At 43.3% G+C, this 13,384-nt stretch overlaps 3 protein-coding genes across 4 annotated transcripts in view; 2 read left to right on the forward strand and 1 right to left on the reverse strand.

The window, feature by feature from the left end:
• Positions 1-6,345, forward strand: part of LOC131889301 (angiopoietin-4-like) — a 12,553-nt gene extending 6,208 nt beyond the window's left edge. Inside the window, exons 2-9 of the mRNA XM_059238386.1 lie at positions 3,565-4,303; positions 4,396-4,575; positions 4,658-5,011; positions 5,075-5,206; positions 5,286-5,473; positions 5,554-5,697; positions 5,776-5,900; positions 6,011-6,345. Of these exons, the coding sequence (XP_059094369.1) occupies positions 3,565-4,303; positions 4,396-4,575; positions 4,658-5,011; positions 5,075-5,206; positions 5,286-5,473; positions 5,554-5,697; positions 5,776-5,900; positions 6,011-6,153 (2,005 nt within the window). The 3' untranslated portion in view covers positions 6,154-6,345. The remainder of the gene's footprint in view (positions 1-3,564; positions 4,304-4,395; positions 4,576-4,657; positions 5,012-5,074; positions 5,207-5,285; positions 5,474-5,553; positions 5,698-5,775; positions 5,901-6,010) is intronic.
• The window catches only part of LOC131889299 (uncharacterized), a 38,211-nt gene extending 31,529 nt beyond the window's left edge, over positions 1-6,682 (reverse strand). The window contains exon 1 of one of the 2 annotated variants that reach the window (XM_059238383.1): positions 6,502-6,682. Coding sequence is in view for 1 of the 2 variants with exons in the window: in XM_059238382.1 (XP_059094365.1) it covers positions 6,356-6,404 (49 nt within the window). In the remaining variant the exon portion in view is untranslated. Of the gene's footprint in view, positions 1-6,355; positions 6,436-6,501 lie in introns of those variants that run through there. The other variant, XM_059238382.1, reaches the window with a different exon arrangement.
• A 280-nt stretch (positions 6,683-6,962) lies between these two features.
• LOC131889311 (beta-centractin) lies at positions 6,963-9,189 on the forward strand. Its single transcript, XM_059238395.1, has 2 exons — positions 6,963-8,435; positions 8,663-9,189. The coding sequence occupies exons 1-2, from the start codon at positions 7,485-7,487 to the stop codon at positions 8,840-8,842; spliced, it is 1,131 nt and encodes a 376-aa protein (XP_059094378.1). The 5' UTR covers positions 6,963-7,484; the 3' UTR covers positions 8,843-9,189.
• The last annotated feature ends 4,195 nt before the right edge of the window (positions 9,190-13,384 follow it).

Raw genomic sequence — 13,384 nt, forward strand, 5'->3', positions numbered from 1 at the left:
AATGCGTAAACATTTGTGCTCAACCTTTGTGCCTCAATTATTCCCCATATATGTCCAAGAATTCTTCTTCTCTGCAAAATTCTACTTAGTAAAAAGATTTGTCAGAACAAATACGAAACATTGAAATAAGTGAGCACCATTGTACTCGTAACAACAAATTGACAAGGGGTCTTAGATGGAGCTGTCATGCAATATGGGACTCAAGCTCTTTACTTTGATTGGGGTATAAAATCAGGCTGAACCTATTGGAATTACCTTTTCCGTTGCTTTTTAGCTGTATTTTTCATTATCGTTCTTGCCGATTCGTTTTAAAAATTTGAGCCCTTGAAAGGAGAAAGCGGCTTCCTGTGGCCATCAAACAAGTCCGTAAGAATATTTGACAAGTTCCTTTCCTACTTATCAAATCAAGGTTAAAGTGCCTTCCGAGGCTTTGGTTGGCAATGCATGAACGAGCTTCGAGTGGCTGAAGAAAGGTTTTTTGCCACTTCTTCAATAATTTGCGATTCCTGTTAAACTGATTTGATTTCGAGATATAAGCGTATTTGATAAAACCAACACCTTAAAATCTAGGTAAATATGTAACACATTAATGTTTAAAATACGGAGAATCAACATTTGTTGAGCTCTCCAGAACAAGGTTTCTAACTTACAGAGATTTTTTTAAATATAATTTATTGAAATTCTTTATTACCAAAACCAAAGTGTGGGCTAAGCAAGCCTCGTGTAGAGCATTGTAATAATTTCTTTTTCAAGGTTTGAAAACGAATAAGCATCCACGTTGATAATGGATATTGAGCCCAAACTCACGGAGAAGTCATTTTTCAATTTTTCACGATTCATGCTGAATGTGAATAGAGCTTAGGCCTTAATACAATTATTCGGGCAGCCATCCATTGTTCCAGATATTTTTTTTACTCGCTACTGGATGATTAATTGCGTTGATTGACATAAATTCACACCGACCACTTGAAGGGTCAATCGTCGAATTCATATTTATGAACCCATCCATGATTAAGGGGAACCTTGTAATTGGCACATTCATCTCAGAAATTTTTATTCACTTGAATTGAGGAGGAGTTTTTAATCTTGAATGACCTCAGTATAGCGCAATGAATTGTGGACATTTTTCATGGTTCTGACACCTAAATTGTCCAGGAACCAAACAAGAACTAATTACATGTTGCCCAAACTTCAGACCCATCCACATGTGTCAATATCATCTTCAGCATTGACAATCTACTGTAAATCAAGAAAAAAAGGAAAAAAACCCTTTCTGCAATGAGGTAAACGTCAACTTGTTGCAAAAATAGTCCTCAGTTGTACTTTGGTTTTTATTGACTTTACAAATGTTTCAACAAACTTCTCAAGACGTTTGAGACACTATTTGATGTCAGGAAGGCGCAAGGATACTTTTTTCTAATAGTCAATGGTTGGTCAAGAATAATTATACAGAGTCCTTTAAAACAAGATTTCAGACGTGTCAGACGTAAAAGGTCAAAGGTCTTTACTTGGACAAAAAAGCTAAAACACACTTAGTAACTGTTCAGGTACCATGTTGGTTAATCTGACAATAAATTTCAGATTTTTGCATACATCTTCCACGATTAACATTTTGGAACCAAAGCTGTATGTATGGTATTCAGAAATGACTGACCATGATTGGTCGGAAAATCAGAAAGAGTACCGAGGGCTAGAAATGGCTTGTCCGAATCTACGGTGACTGGCCATAATGACGATCTTGAGAGCGTCGAGCGTTGTGCTCAGTTTGCAACCTTGGAAAAATGAATCCATAGGAACAATCGGTCCGAGGAGTGCCAATGATCAGCTCAGAGTTAAAATAAACAAGTGACTACGGATTTCCCCCTGTTTAGTGCAAGTGAAGCTTTGTGATGAAACGACAATTTACCAGTCGGCATTAAAGCCGCGAAGGGCCAACTCAACTTCCTGCCAATACTATGTTCTTTCCAGAAGAAGAGAGGTGGACGAGGCTACTAACCTCCTCTCAGAAAAGATTCTTAACTCTGCATGACATCAAAAGACGTTAAATGGCCATGAATACTTGTTTTTTTTTTCTTGAAGGCCCACAAGAAGGTAGAAAAATTTCTGAACTTGAGTAAGATTATTTTCGTTTAAAATATATAAGACACTTTGGTTTATGCATAGGGTTTTCAAGGCAACTTCAAACGGCCAATCCTGTGTGTGGAAGTTTGAATCAAATTTGGTCAGATTAAAAAAGACATAACCTCGAGTGAAGGATAGGCTGAAAACTGCCACATCATTGCCCATTTGTGATGATTTGAAATCACCCTAAGTTAAGTGAAACTTGAATCAGAACTATAAAAGATCATCCCGTATCCTAGAGTTAAAAAACAGTTTTCGTCACGTACAACATGAGTACCTCCTTTTTTTAACTTGGGCTCCAAAGGGAAGACTTTTTTTCCTTGGAATGGGGGGATTCATCTCCAAATAAGGCCCAGGTCATTTATAGTTTCTAATGAAGGTTAGAGAATCATTGACCTGTTTCAATTGGAAACATAAAGCACATTCTTTTTCTGACTCACTGATGCATACCCCTAACCTTGACTTACCTTTAGTAGGCATGATTTTCTCCTCGAGACGGGTCTCGAATCAATTCGCCACTGGCACTAATTACTTACCAAATAAGGATAAACTAATCGAGCATTCCGTCCAATGATGAGACTCATTGAAAGTGGTAAAGCGAAATATTTCCCACCTAGTCTATGTAGAATGAACTTCAAAAATTCATGCCTTCCTTCTGAAGGGTAATATAATAGCCACTCACTGGATGAGATTCGTTGTAGTCGAGTTTGTAGAAAATTGACATGGAAGTGGCGATTGAAATAAGTTTCTCTCAATAATTTTAGGAGGTGATGCGGTGGGTTGCAGTTTTACTTTTGACTACTTAGGCAAATAAGGCTCGTTTTTCAGGGAAAACTACTACATCCACCTCAAATGCACGGTCACTGCGGGGGGATGGCCATTCATTTTGGACATGCCGAGACAAATTTCATTTGATGGGAATTCAAATTTATTCTCTGGGCCTCAGTGATGAGGCGATCTCCAAAAAAGAAAATCCACTGGATGCCAAAGAAATGAGTCGAAATCAACTTGATAGTCTCTCTTTCTTTCATTCACTTACTAGCTCGGCACCAAGAGATGGCGATTCGACCATGAATCCGACCATGATCCGACCCATGTTTCACTAGAGCTGCCTGCCGTTCATGTCAAATTACTTGGTCTTTTAAGTAACTTCAAAGGAACGAAATGACTACCATTTGCTGATTTACAATGTTATTCCCGTCTTAAAAGCGAAACCGGATGGCTAACACGGGGGACGCCTCGTTTTTTTGATGGAAAATGACTGCCATGAACGTTTCTTTCTCTTGCCAACGAACGAACGAAGTTAATCACTTCCACAATTTTGCAACTTTGAGAGGCCATGGAGAAGAGATGCAATAAAACTTGGGACCCAAGCAAGCACCAAGGAATACTGAATACCATACCTATGGCGCCTTACACACACCATTTTGTTCTCTATTGCAGGAAATTACACATTACTCCAGATGAAAATCTCAGCAGCTCAAGAGTTGAAATGGCGGAGGTCATCCTGGCTACGTTGGAAAACAAGCTGAGGAAAGTAGAGAACCTTGATCGTGCCGTGCAGCATCTCATGAGACGATTGGATGGATTGGAAGCCAAGATAGATCAAACCAACTCACAAGCTCGAGCTCAAATTGACGAGAAATTCAGGGTCGACACCGACAGATTCAATACAATCCTGTCTAATTTGGATCAACTGAAGATGAAGTTTGACAGCGTATGTGAAGAGGATGCTAAATCCCTGGAGGACGACTTCATAGCCCTGCCATCAGTTCACCAACCGAGACTGCTTCGAGTGGGCGAAAATAACATATTTGCCACCGGAGAAAGTGGAGACCTCGGATTTGGAGGGTCCCCTCCACTTCAAACCGAGTCTTTGATCAAGGCTATGGATGAGGTGAAAGACACGGTTCATGGGATGGACCGACGATTGGCTTTCCATATCAATATTGTTTCCGAGAATTTGGGGAAAATGGACAACCTTATTCGTGACGTACATGAAACGGTCTCCAATGAGGATATCAACCTCAGCAAAAAAGATGATGTTAGCTCTGGCGTTCTTTCTCGAAGGAAATTCATCAGAGCTAAGAACGGGACATTTGTTGCGGCGGGTCATCGAGAGCCTCCGAGCTTGGACACTTGGGTGGCAAAAATTCAGCCGTTGGAAGGGGTAGTACTGAATGTGAGTTGAACATCAAAATGACGATTACTACTTCCCCCCCCCATCCACCTGTACTCCAATATGAATGACCAAATACATTATGTCTTGCTTAGGTTCAAGAGAGGATGGAAACGCTCAAAGAGTTGCTTCTCACGACAAAAAGCACCCTGGATGACCTTGTTCCTCGCTCTGATCAATTGCTAGAGCAATCGCATCGACAAGAACGATCACTTTTGAAAGTTCAAGATGAACTCAATATGAAAACTGACTCAATAATCATGGAACTGGGACAGGTAAGAAGAGAAAACACAAGAGTCCGATAAAAAAAATGTACATACTACATACATATCCCTATCCAATGGATTGCTTTGGTAGATTGGGACCAGTATGAGGCACAGTGTGAGTGAAAATCTAGCCCTGGACGAGTCAGAAAACGAGCTCAGATTCGCATCTCCCAATGATTTGGACCTCTCTGAATCGGCTTCAGCCTTCATAACAACGGCCTACGTCGATGGAACCCCGTATAAAAACTTAACCTTTTTTGGGACCGATTTAAACTCGAGAGCCAAAGACGACAATCTTGTCCCGACAAAAGGCGAAGGGCCCTCCTTGTACGCAACTGCGGGTTCCCGGGGTCCGAGTGTGATCTTTCCGAGCGTAGAGAACAAGCCTATCGTCATCAACAGCACGTTTATGTATGATTCGGGGAGGAACTTCAAGGATGCGAAGGTAAGCGCGATTGGATACAACTGATACGAACAGGATTCAAGTAAGTGCCGCTCATTTTTTTAGGGTTATTCATGCGCTGATTTGTACCACAAAGGCTTAAGGGAGAACGGCATATACTATCTTCAAATCGATGGTACCCGATTTTGGTACATGAAAGTCTACTGTGAAATGACAGCCTCACAAGGGGGCTGGACGGTAAGTTGAGTCAAAGGTGCTCTCAACGTTATTGCGGTCGGAATCAGTACAAGGAAAAGAAGGTGATTTCTCTCTTTAGATCATTCAACGACGAAATGACTTTGGTGAGCCTCGGGAGAGTTTCAATCGCGATTGGGAAGAGTATAAGTACGGTTTCGGCGACCCAAAAAACGAATTTTGGTTAGGCAACGAAAACATTCATCTTTTGACGCAATCTCAAGATTGCGAGCTTAGGATCGAGTTGGAAGATTTTGAAGGCAACATCCGGTAAGGCCTCATAATACAAAACAGCTAGAGAAATCTATCGATCATCGTGTTGATTTTTTGGTGTCTGCATTATTTTTTAGCTACGCCGATTATCGTAACTTTCGCCTGGGATCCGAGAAAGAGCATTACCGTTTGGAAATCAGCGGGTATCACGGTACAGCCGGGGACTCTTTGAATGACCCTTGGTACGGCTCCAATCTTCGGCCATTCTCAACGTTTGACAGGTGGGTGTTAGTTATTGAGGACGGACATTTGATCTCTTGAAGATCACAAGTGTATTCATTCCATTTTCCACTTGACAGGGATCACGATCGTTCCAGTCTGAATTGCGCGTCTATGCTCAAGGGTGGATGGTGGTGGAAATCATGCGGTCGTGGCCTCAACGGTCTTTATCTGACTGACCCACAAGATTTGACGGCTCGTCAAGGTTCGATTTCAGATTTTAAATTCCATACGTGTGCCATTAAATATACAATGCAATATGAGTGATATGAACGCTCCATGCTTATGCTTATGGACTGACTTTTATCTTCGCAGGCATCGTATGGTTTCGATGGAGAGGTTGGGATTACTCGCTGAAGCGATCACAAATGATGATTCGACCGCGAAAGGCGGATTTTCGAGTCCCCAAATTCGACGATGGCGTAGGGTCCGATGAGCTCCCTTCACCCGCCGCCTAATATCTAGTCCCCCCGTTCTCGCAAACTACAAATTCAGAAACCTAGCTCATTCTCCGCCATCCTCTGAGGAAGATGACGACGATTCATGACCAATTCATAACTATCCTCTCTGGCGACCTTATGACCTTATTGTATTCCGAGTCCATCGGTCGGCCGTGAATTCTAGTAATGTTCAATAAACACAAAATCCATTCCAATTCACCTTGGGGCTTCTGTCTCTGCATCACATTCTCTGAGCGGCTCCAGTGCATTTACAAAATATTTCTTTCAATGCATGATATAATTCACCGTTCAGTGAGGTTGGCATTTGGGATACGGCATTTTGGGCAAGGTTTGGGTTTCATTTACCTGAGGATCCAGACAAGTAGGTCAGCACTTCACGGGACACTTCACATGGGGTTCATTCCCGCCTCCGGTTGGGTCACGTTGGCCACCAGTCCACTCGGTGAGTCCATGAGTCAGGCTGGATTTGAGTTTCACTTCAACCAGAAAGACCTTTCAAATTTTTGCTCTGCGGAATTTGTGCCCTTTGTCAACATGGCAGGGTGACGACAATTTCACGGACCGTGGCCGATGAGCTACAGCGCTGGGGCGGCTTGAAATCACCCAAATGATATTAAAAAGTTGGATTACTGCCCATTGAACGCCTTTTAATTGAACTGTGGGACCATGTATACATCAAAGGGGCGGTTTGTCCACCAGGTCACCCGACTGTCGGCTAGGGTCTAACCCGGGATCTGGTCAACTTAAGACCAGGCCTCAGCTGCTTGACTCAGCTTCTAACGCTTTGAACGCCCTCTGACGGCCAGGCCGGGGATAGTGTGTGAAGTGGAACGAGTTGATTGAACGTAGGAAGGCGTTGGTTGGATGGTGGATTGATTGGATTCACCGATTCGCTCACTGACTGATTGACTGTATGTGTGATAGATCCTTGACATTGACGGTATCAAAGGCCCTTGCTTGAGCCCTACCGCTAACATCTCTACCCACACGGTTGTCCTGCCGGCCTGATTACCCGGCCCACCGGACTTGAGGAGCATTGTGACTTGGGGATTAACGTGCATGACCATTTTGAAGATTTTGAGGTGAAGCCGTGAAAGGGTGCCCCCGGTATTAGTCGGTATTAGTCGGTATTTGGCGACTCTCACGAGGATTGAGGATTGAGGATTAGCGTCTCAATTGGTTGGAACCCCGGATCGCACAAACGGACAAGCAACATTGGAATCTGGAAGAGGGGCTCGGGCTTGGAGTTGCGTGGGAGCCGGCCGGCCTGACCAGTCGCTTATCGAGAGCGAGAGTGGAGCCAGATCTATCACGAACCAATCCCAACCATGGAGCATTACGACCTGATTGTGAACCAGCCGGTGGTCATCGACAACGGGTCGGGCGTGATTAAGGCCGGATTTGCCGGGGATCAGATCCCCAAATGCCATTTCCCCAATTACATGGGCCGGCCGAAGCACACCAAGGTCATGGCCGGGGCGCTGGAAGGCGACCTGTTCGTGGGGCCCAAGGCCCAGGAGCACCGCGGGCTCTTGAGCATCCGCTATCCCATGGAGCACGGGATTGTCAATGACTGGAACGACATGGAGCGTATCTGGCAATACATCTACAGCAAGGACCAGCTCCAGACCTTCAGCGAAGAGCATCCCGTCCTCTTGACGGAGGCGCCGCTCAATCCCCGACGGAACCGCGAGAAAGCCGCCGAGATCTTCTTCGAGACCTTTAATGTGCCCGCCTTGTTCCTCTCTATGCAGGCCGTGTTATCGTTGTACGCCACGGGACGGACTACGGGCGTGGTTTTGGATTCGGGCGATGGCGTCACGCACGCCGTGCCCATCTACGAAGGCTTCGCCTTACCGCACAGTGTGATGCGCTCGGATGTGGCTGGACGCGATGTGACGCGCCATTTGCGCACCCTCTTGCGCAAGGACGGCACCCATTTCCGAACCTCGGCCGAATTTGAGATTGTTCGCACCATCAAGGAGCGGGCTTGCTATTTGGCCACCAACCCGCAGAAAGAAGAGAGTCTGGATTCCGAACGCGTCAGCTACACGTTGCCCGATGGGAGCTCGCTCGAGATTGGTCAATCCCGGTTCCGGGCCCCCGAGGTGCTCTTTAAGCCCGAGCTCATCGGCGAGGAGTACGAAGGCTTGCACGAATGCTTGGTCTACTCCATACAGAAGTCGGATCTGGATCTGAGAAAAGTCTTGTTCCATAATATCGTGTTATCGGGCGGCTCCACCTTGTTCAAAGGCTTCGGTGATCGCCTCTTATCCGAGGTCAAGAAACTGGCGCCCAAGGACATCAAGATTCGCATTTCCGCCCCGCAAGAACGCCTATATTCAACTTGGATCGGGGGCAGCATTTTGGCGTCATTGGACACGAATGCTTGGTCTACTCCATACAGAAGTCGGATCTGGATCTGAGAAAAGTCTTGTTCCATAATATCGTGTTATCAGGCGGCTCCACCTTGTTCAAAGGCTTCGGTGATCGCCTCTTATCCGAGGTCAAAAAACTGGCACCCAAGGACATCAAGATTCGCATTTCCGCCCCGCAAGAACGCCTATATTCAACTTGGATCGGGGGCAGCATTTTGGCGTCATTGGACACATTCAAAAAGATGTGGGTCTCGAAACGTGAGTACGATGAAGAGGGCCATCGAGCCGTGCACCGCAAAACCTTCTAAGTAGACACCATACGACCAAAGAAAGAAACGTGTGCCCAACCTGCCTCTGACGACACCAGAGTGATAGACACCATCCATGTCGCTAAAATGAAAGTCGTAAAACGAGGAGGGCCTCTCCCTCTTCCCCACATTGATAATCAGATCATTCTAACATGAATACAGTATCAACCCGTCACCAACCCCGTGAGCGGCTCGACCTGGCTCGAAATAGACGGGCTCGTTATTCCGTTCGCCTTCTGAGGGGTTCGAGTGGGATTTTGTTTTACTTTTTTTTCACCCGCCCAACCGTTATCCTTGCATCTCTGCTATATCATTTGAGCTAATAATAAAATATTTTCACATCGCTATATCTTTATCTACATTTATCCATGGAGTCCGTGATTTGGACTTTGGAAATATGTTGAAACACATAGGCTAGCTAGTTTTTTTTTCAGCCGGCGATGCTAGCTTGTGCAAAACCGATGCAAAAAAATACTAATTGGAATTCGAAAATTCTTCAGGATTTGAACAAGGATTTTTACACACAATTAAGAAATGTTCTTATCGCCAAAAAATTTTCTTTTTGGGTGAGATTAGATCATGAAGCTAAAATATTTTTTTCTTTTAGCGTGCATCATACTTCAAAATGGACATTAGCAAGAGCTACAATAAGTTTCTTTATCCATAAAGCCCTATTGTTGTCTATCTCTTCTATTTTGAATATGCTTTGTAATATTTGGATCTTGTGATTTTTTTTTGTTGTTTGCGGACTTCCTTACCGCTACCGGGATTGGAATCCCAGCAGTTCAAGACGAGAAGATTATTTATTTTACTTGACTTTTATTTATATATATTATTTGATCGACCAACGAATTGGAGTTGGCTGATCTGGCTAATCCTTGAATATAAGGTTGATCCGGAATTTTAGTCAAAAACTTGTCCAAGTCTGACTTAAATCTTGCTACTGGATCAACCCCTACATAAACCCTACGAATATTTGAGGGCAGCAAATTGAACAATGAAGGAGCCCGAGAAAGAAGAGAGTTGGACTTCATTGTTTTAACTAGCCTGGATTCTCGAGGGCTTGAAGGTGCTCTCAAAACGCACATTAAGCCTCTACGGTCACTACAATTGACCCTAAATCCTGGGTTGGGACAAAGCTCATGAATGCTTTTGAAAACGTACAATATCAGATACCTTTCGTACCTTCTCTGAGTACTGTACAATCCCAACCTTTCTAACCTCTCCCAATACGAGAGCTCTCTCATATCTTCAATGTTCCTAGCAAAACATCTTTGGACCTGCTCGAGCTTTTGCAAACCTGCTGAACTAATTGGAGCCCAAATGGGAGAGGCATATTCAAGATGCGGCTGAACAATCGACTTGTACAGAGTTAGCATCGTGATACTATCTCTGGACTTAAACGTGCGATATATCCAACCACATGTTTGAAAAGCCTTACCAACTTTCAACTGGATATGCTCATCGAACTTTCCATTATCTTGGAGGACTACACCTAAATCCTTCATGGATGAGACCTGCTCAATGTCCTTACCTTCATCATCTAATAGTGGAGTGTCTAATGGCGTCGACCCAAAGGTCATTGAGCGGAATTTCATTCCATTCAGTGCCATGTTACTCGCAGCAACCCAGGAGTAGATTTGGTCTAGGACCTCTAACAGACAACCGGAGTTCTGACCATTCCTACCAACTACCAATTTTGTATCATCAGCATAAGAAGAGATACTGACATTACTACTACCAAGCTTCTGAAGCGGAGCAATGAAGATAATGAAAAGGAGAGGACCCAAAATGGAGCCCTGAGGGACACCCGACTTGACATCATGTATGTCACTAAGGGATCCCTCAACCTTAACTAATTGTTTCCTACCACAAATGAAACTTCTTAGCCAATTGAGAACCTTGCCTTGGATCCCAATCTCATGGAGCCTGTTAACTAAAAGGCCATGATCTACCTTGTCAAAGGCCTTGGCAAAGTCGAGATAAACTACATCGACTGATTCATGGCTCTCCAGTCCCTCAATAACCTGCTCTATATGCTCAATCAGTTGGGTAACCGTGCTAAAATGTGCTCGGAACCCATGCTGGCTAGGAGGAAGGACTTCATGTATATCAAGAAATTCAACAAGTTTGAACTTCATGATCTTCTCAAACACCTTCGCAATATTCGAAGTGAGAGAAATCGGCCTGTAGTTACTGGGGAGTGACTTATCTCCCCCTTTGAAAATTGGAACAACATGAGCTACCTTCAGAGAAGAGGGGAACTTGCCCTGGTCCAAGATGCAACGCATCAAGTACGAGAAAACAGGAGCAAGAACCTGTGAGCATCTCATCAGAAACTGAGATGTCACTCCATCAGGGCCAGGGGAGCTCGAGAGTCTCAAGTCCCTGATGGCCTCTAAAGCATCCTGATCTGTGACTACAAGATCATCTAAATGCTCAGCTTGACAAGCCTTGCCAGTCCCAACAAACTCATCAATAGAGCAATGGACTGTTGCTCCTAAACTCAGTGGAGTTGAAAACACACTAGAGAACTGATCTCCAAGTATGTTGGCCATAGTCCCTACATTGTCTATGGCTTCCCCATCGACCTCAAAAGGCCCTACAGGGTGTTTGATCTTTCTCTTAGAGTTTGCATAAGAGAAAAACGCCTTCGGATTCGACCTCACCTCTTGAACAACTCTACTTTCCTTGTTCAACTGATCTGTCTCAATGGAGGCCTTAATTCTACCTTGGATTAAATCCAACTTTCTTTGAAGGCTAGCCACAACTACTGGATTCAAAGTGCTCTGGAGCCTTTTTGCTAGTTTGCAACTCTTTTTGAACAAATTCTTCCTATACTTCGGAATTTTAGAATGTGCCCCGCCCTGTGAAACACATTCAGAGATTGCTAGACTGGAACAGACGTCCTCAAAAACTAGAATCATTTTGTCTAAGGCTACATCTATGGACGATTCCTTTTTCAGCATTGAAATAAGATCAAGCTCCCCTAACCTTTCTATAATCAACGGCCAATGTTCATCTGGCCATTACCTCAAATGTGTCAAGGGAATTCTTTTCGGAATACAACGAAGATATTTATATTTACTTTCACATTACAATGAAAGTAACCCATACTAACATTAACTTTAAGATTGGGACTTGGTTCTTGTATACACAATGACCATTTTTAGCAATTTCTTGATTTGTGTTAGCCAACCCTAAGAAGTGAACAATCTTTTTGTGTGCCAAAAATCTGGGTATATGTACAGAATTTTGGCAAAATCTCCCTTTAATTTGAGAAGCACCGCTTTCAAAAACATTCAGAATTATAGATTTCGGGCAAGGTTTGACCCCAAAGATGGGTATATTATTCTGATTCAACCTCTGGTCAAGAAAAACAGAATAATTTGTCAGACAATTTGGATAAAGCAGATAACTTTGGATTCAGACAGGTTAGAAAAAGCTCAGATACAAATCGCAAAAAAAATGGATCTTATGTATAATGCTAGTTACAGTGTAATTATGACAAGCTCATGGACCTTGAAGTTGAATTCATCTAATTTTGCGCTTAGAACTTGCAACCATTGATCTCTTAGAGAGTTGCCCATGTTTAACTTAAATTCTGTACTCTGAAATATATTTATGAACGCAATATCACGTTTATGAAGAACAAAACCTCGGGTCTCGATTACTGGGCTGAATGGCTGGATGGCTGGATGGCTGGCAGGGGGCCTAGCCGACCTAGCTGTCTAATCAATATTTATCACTTTTTGAAGGCAGAGGGTGCGTTATTGATTCAGGGGATTTTTCCCGAACTGAAAGACTTACACAGATTTCCTTGACAATCGGGTCTTGGCTGGATTTGAGGAGGCTGGCCAGAAGTTGGGATATCAAAGGGCTCCCACGAGACCAAATTTTGCCGGATTCGTCCTAGCACTAGTTAATACACATAATCAAGTCTGAGGTACTGATATGCCAACAACAATCTGCATGGCACACATGCTCACCAAAATATTCTTTCATAGCATTCTCAAAGGCATGGGAAAATCATGAATGAATGTTGCTCACGGTAGGCATCAAGAGTCAAGTAGACCTCAAAAGAAGTTGCCTGTTTAATCAAATTTTATATTTTTAAGTTGAGAAAGATGCAAAATAAAGTTGAGAAAACACAAAAAGTGGTCAGCAGTGGAAAAATAGTTGAAAAAATGTAAATTGTATTTACTAGACTATCGCTTGAGTTCATAAGAAATTAGCATTTTTTCTTGCAATGTTCAAGATTAAAAAATAACACATGTTATGTTAAACAATTGACTCGCTTTTGGAGTTCATAGAATAGTTTTGGGCTGTCTCAAACCCATTACGGCTGATGTAGCTCAACTCCAAGCTCTCTTTTATACAGACTTCTCAAACAAAAAAGGGAGTTGAATTTGATCTATTCAATCTGTTGCCAGACCAATATTGTTTAGAGTTCAATTGGCAACAATTAGACAAATCATTATCTTTCATTTTCATTTTGTCGGGGATTACATATTTTGCAGCAGTCAGTAAAGCAAGTGAGGA

The sequence above is a fragment of the Tigriopus californicus genome, chromosome 10, assembly GCF_007210705.1.
Source record: "Tigriopus californicus strain San Diego chromosome 10, Tcal_SD_v2.1, whole genome shotgun sequence".
Lineage (NCBI taxonomy): Eukaryota > Metazoa > Arthropoda > Copepoda > Harpacticoida > Harpacticidae > Tigriopus > Tigriopus californicus.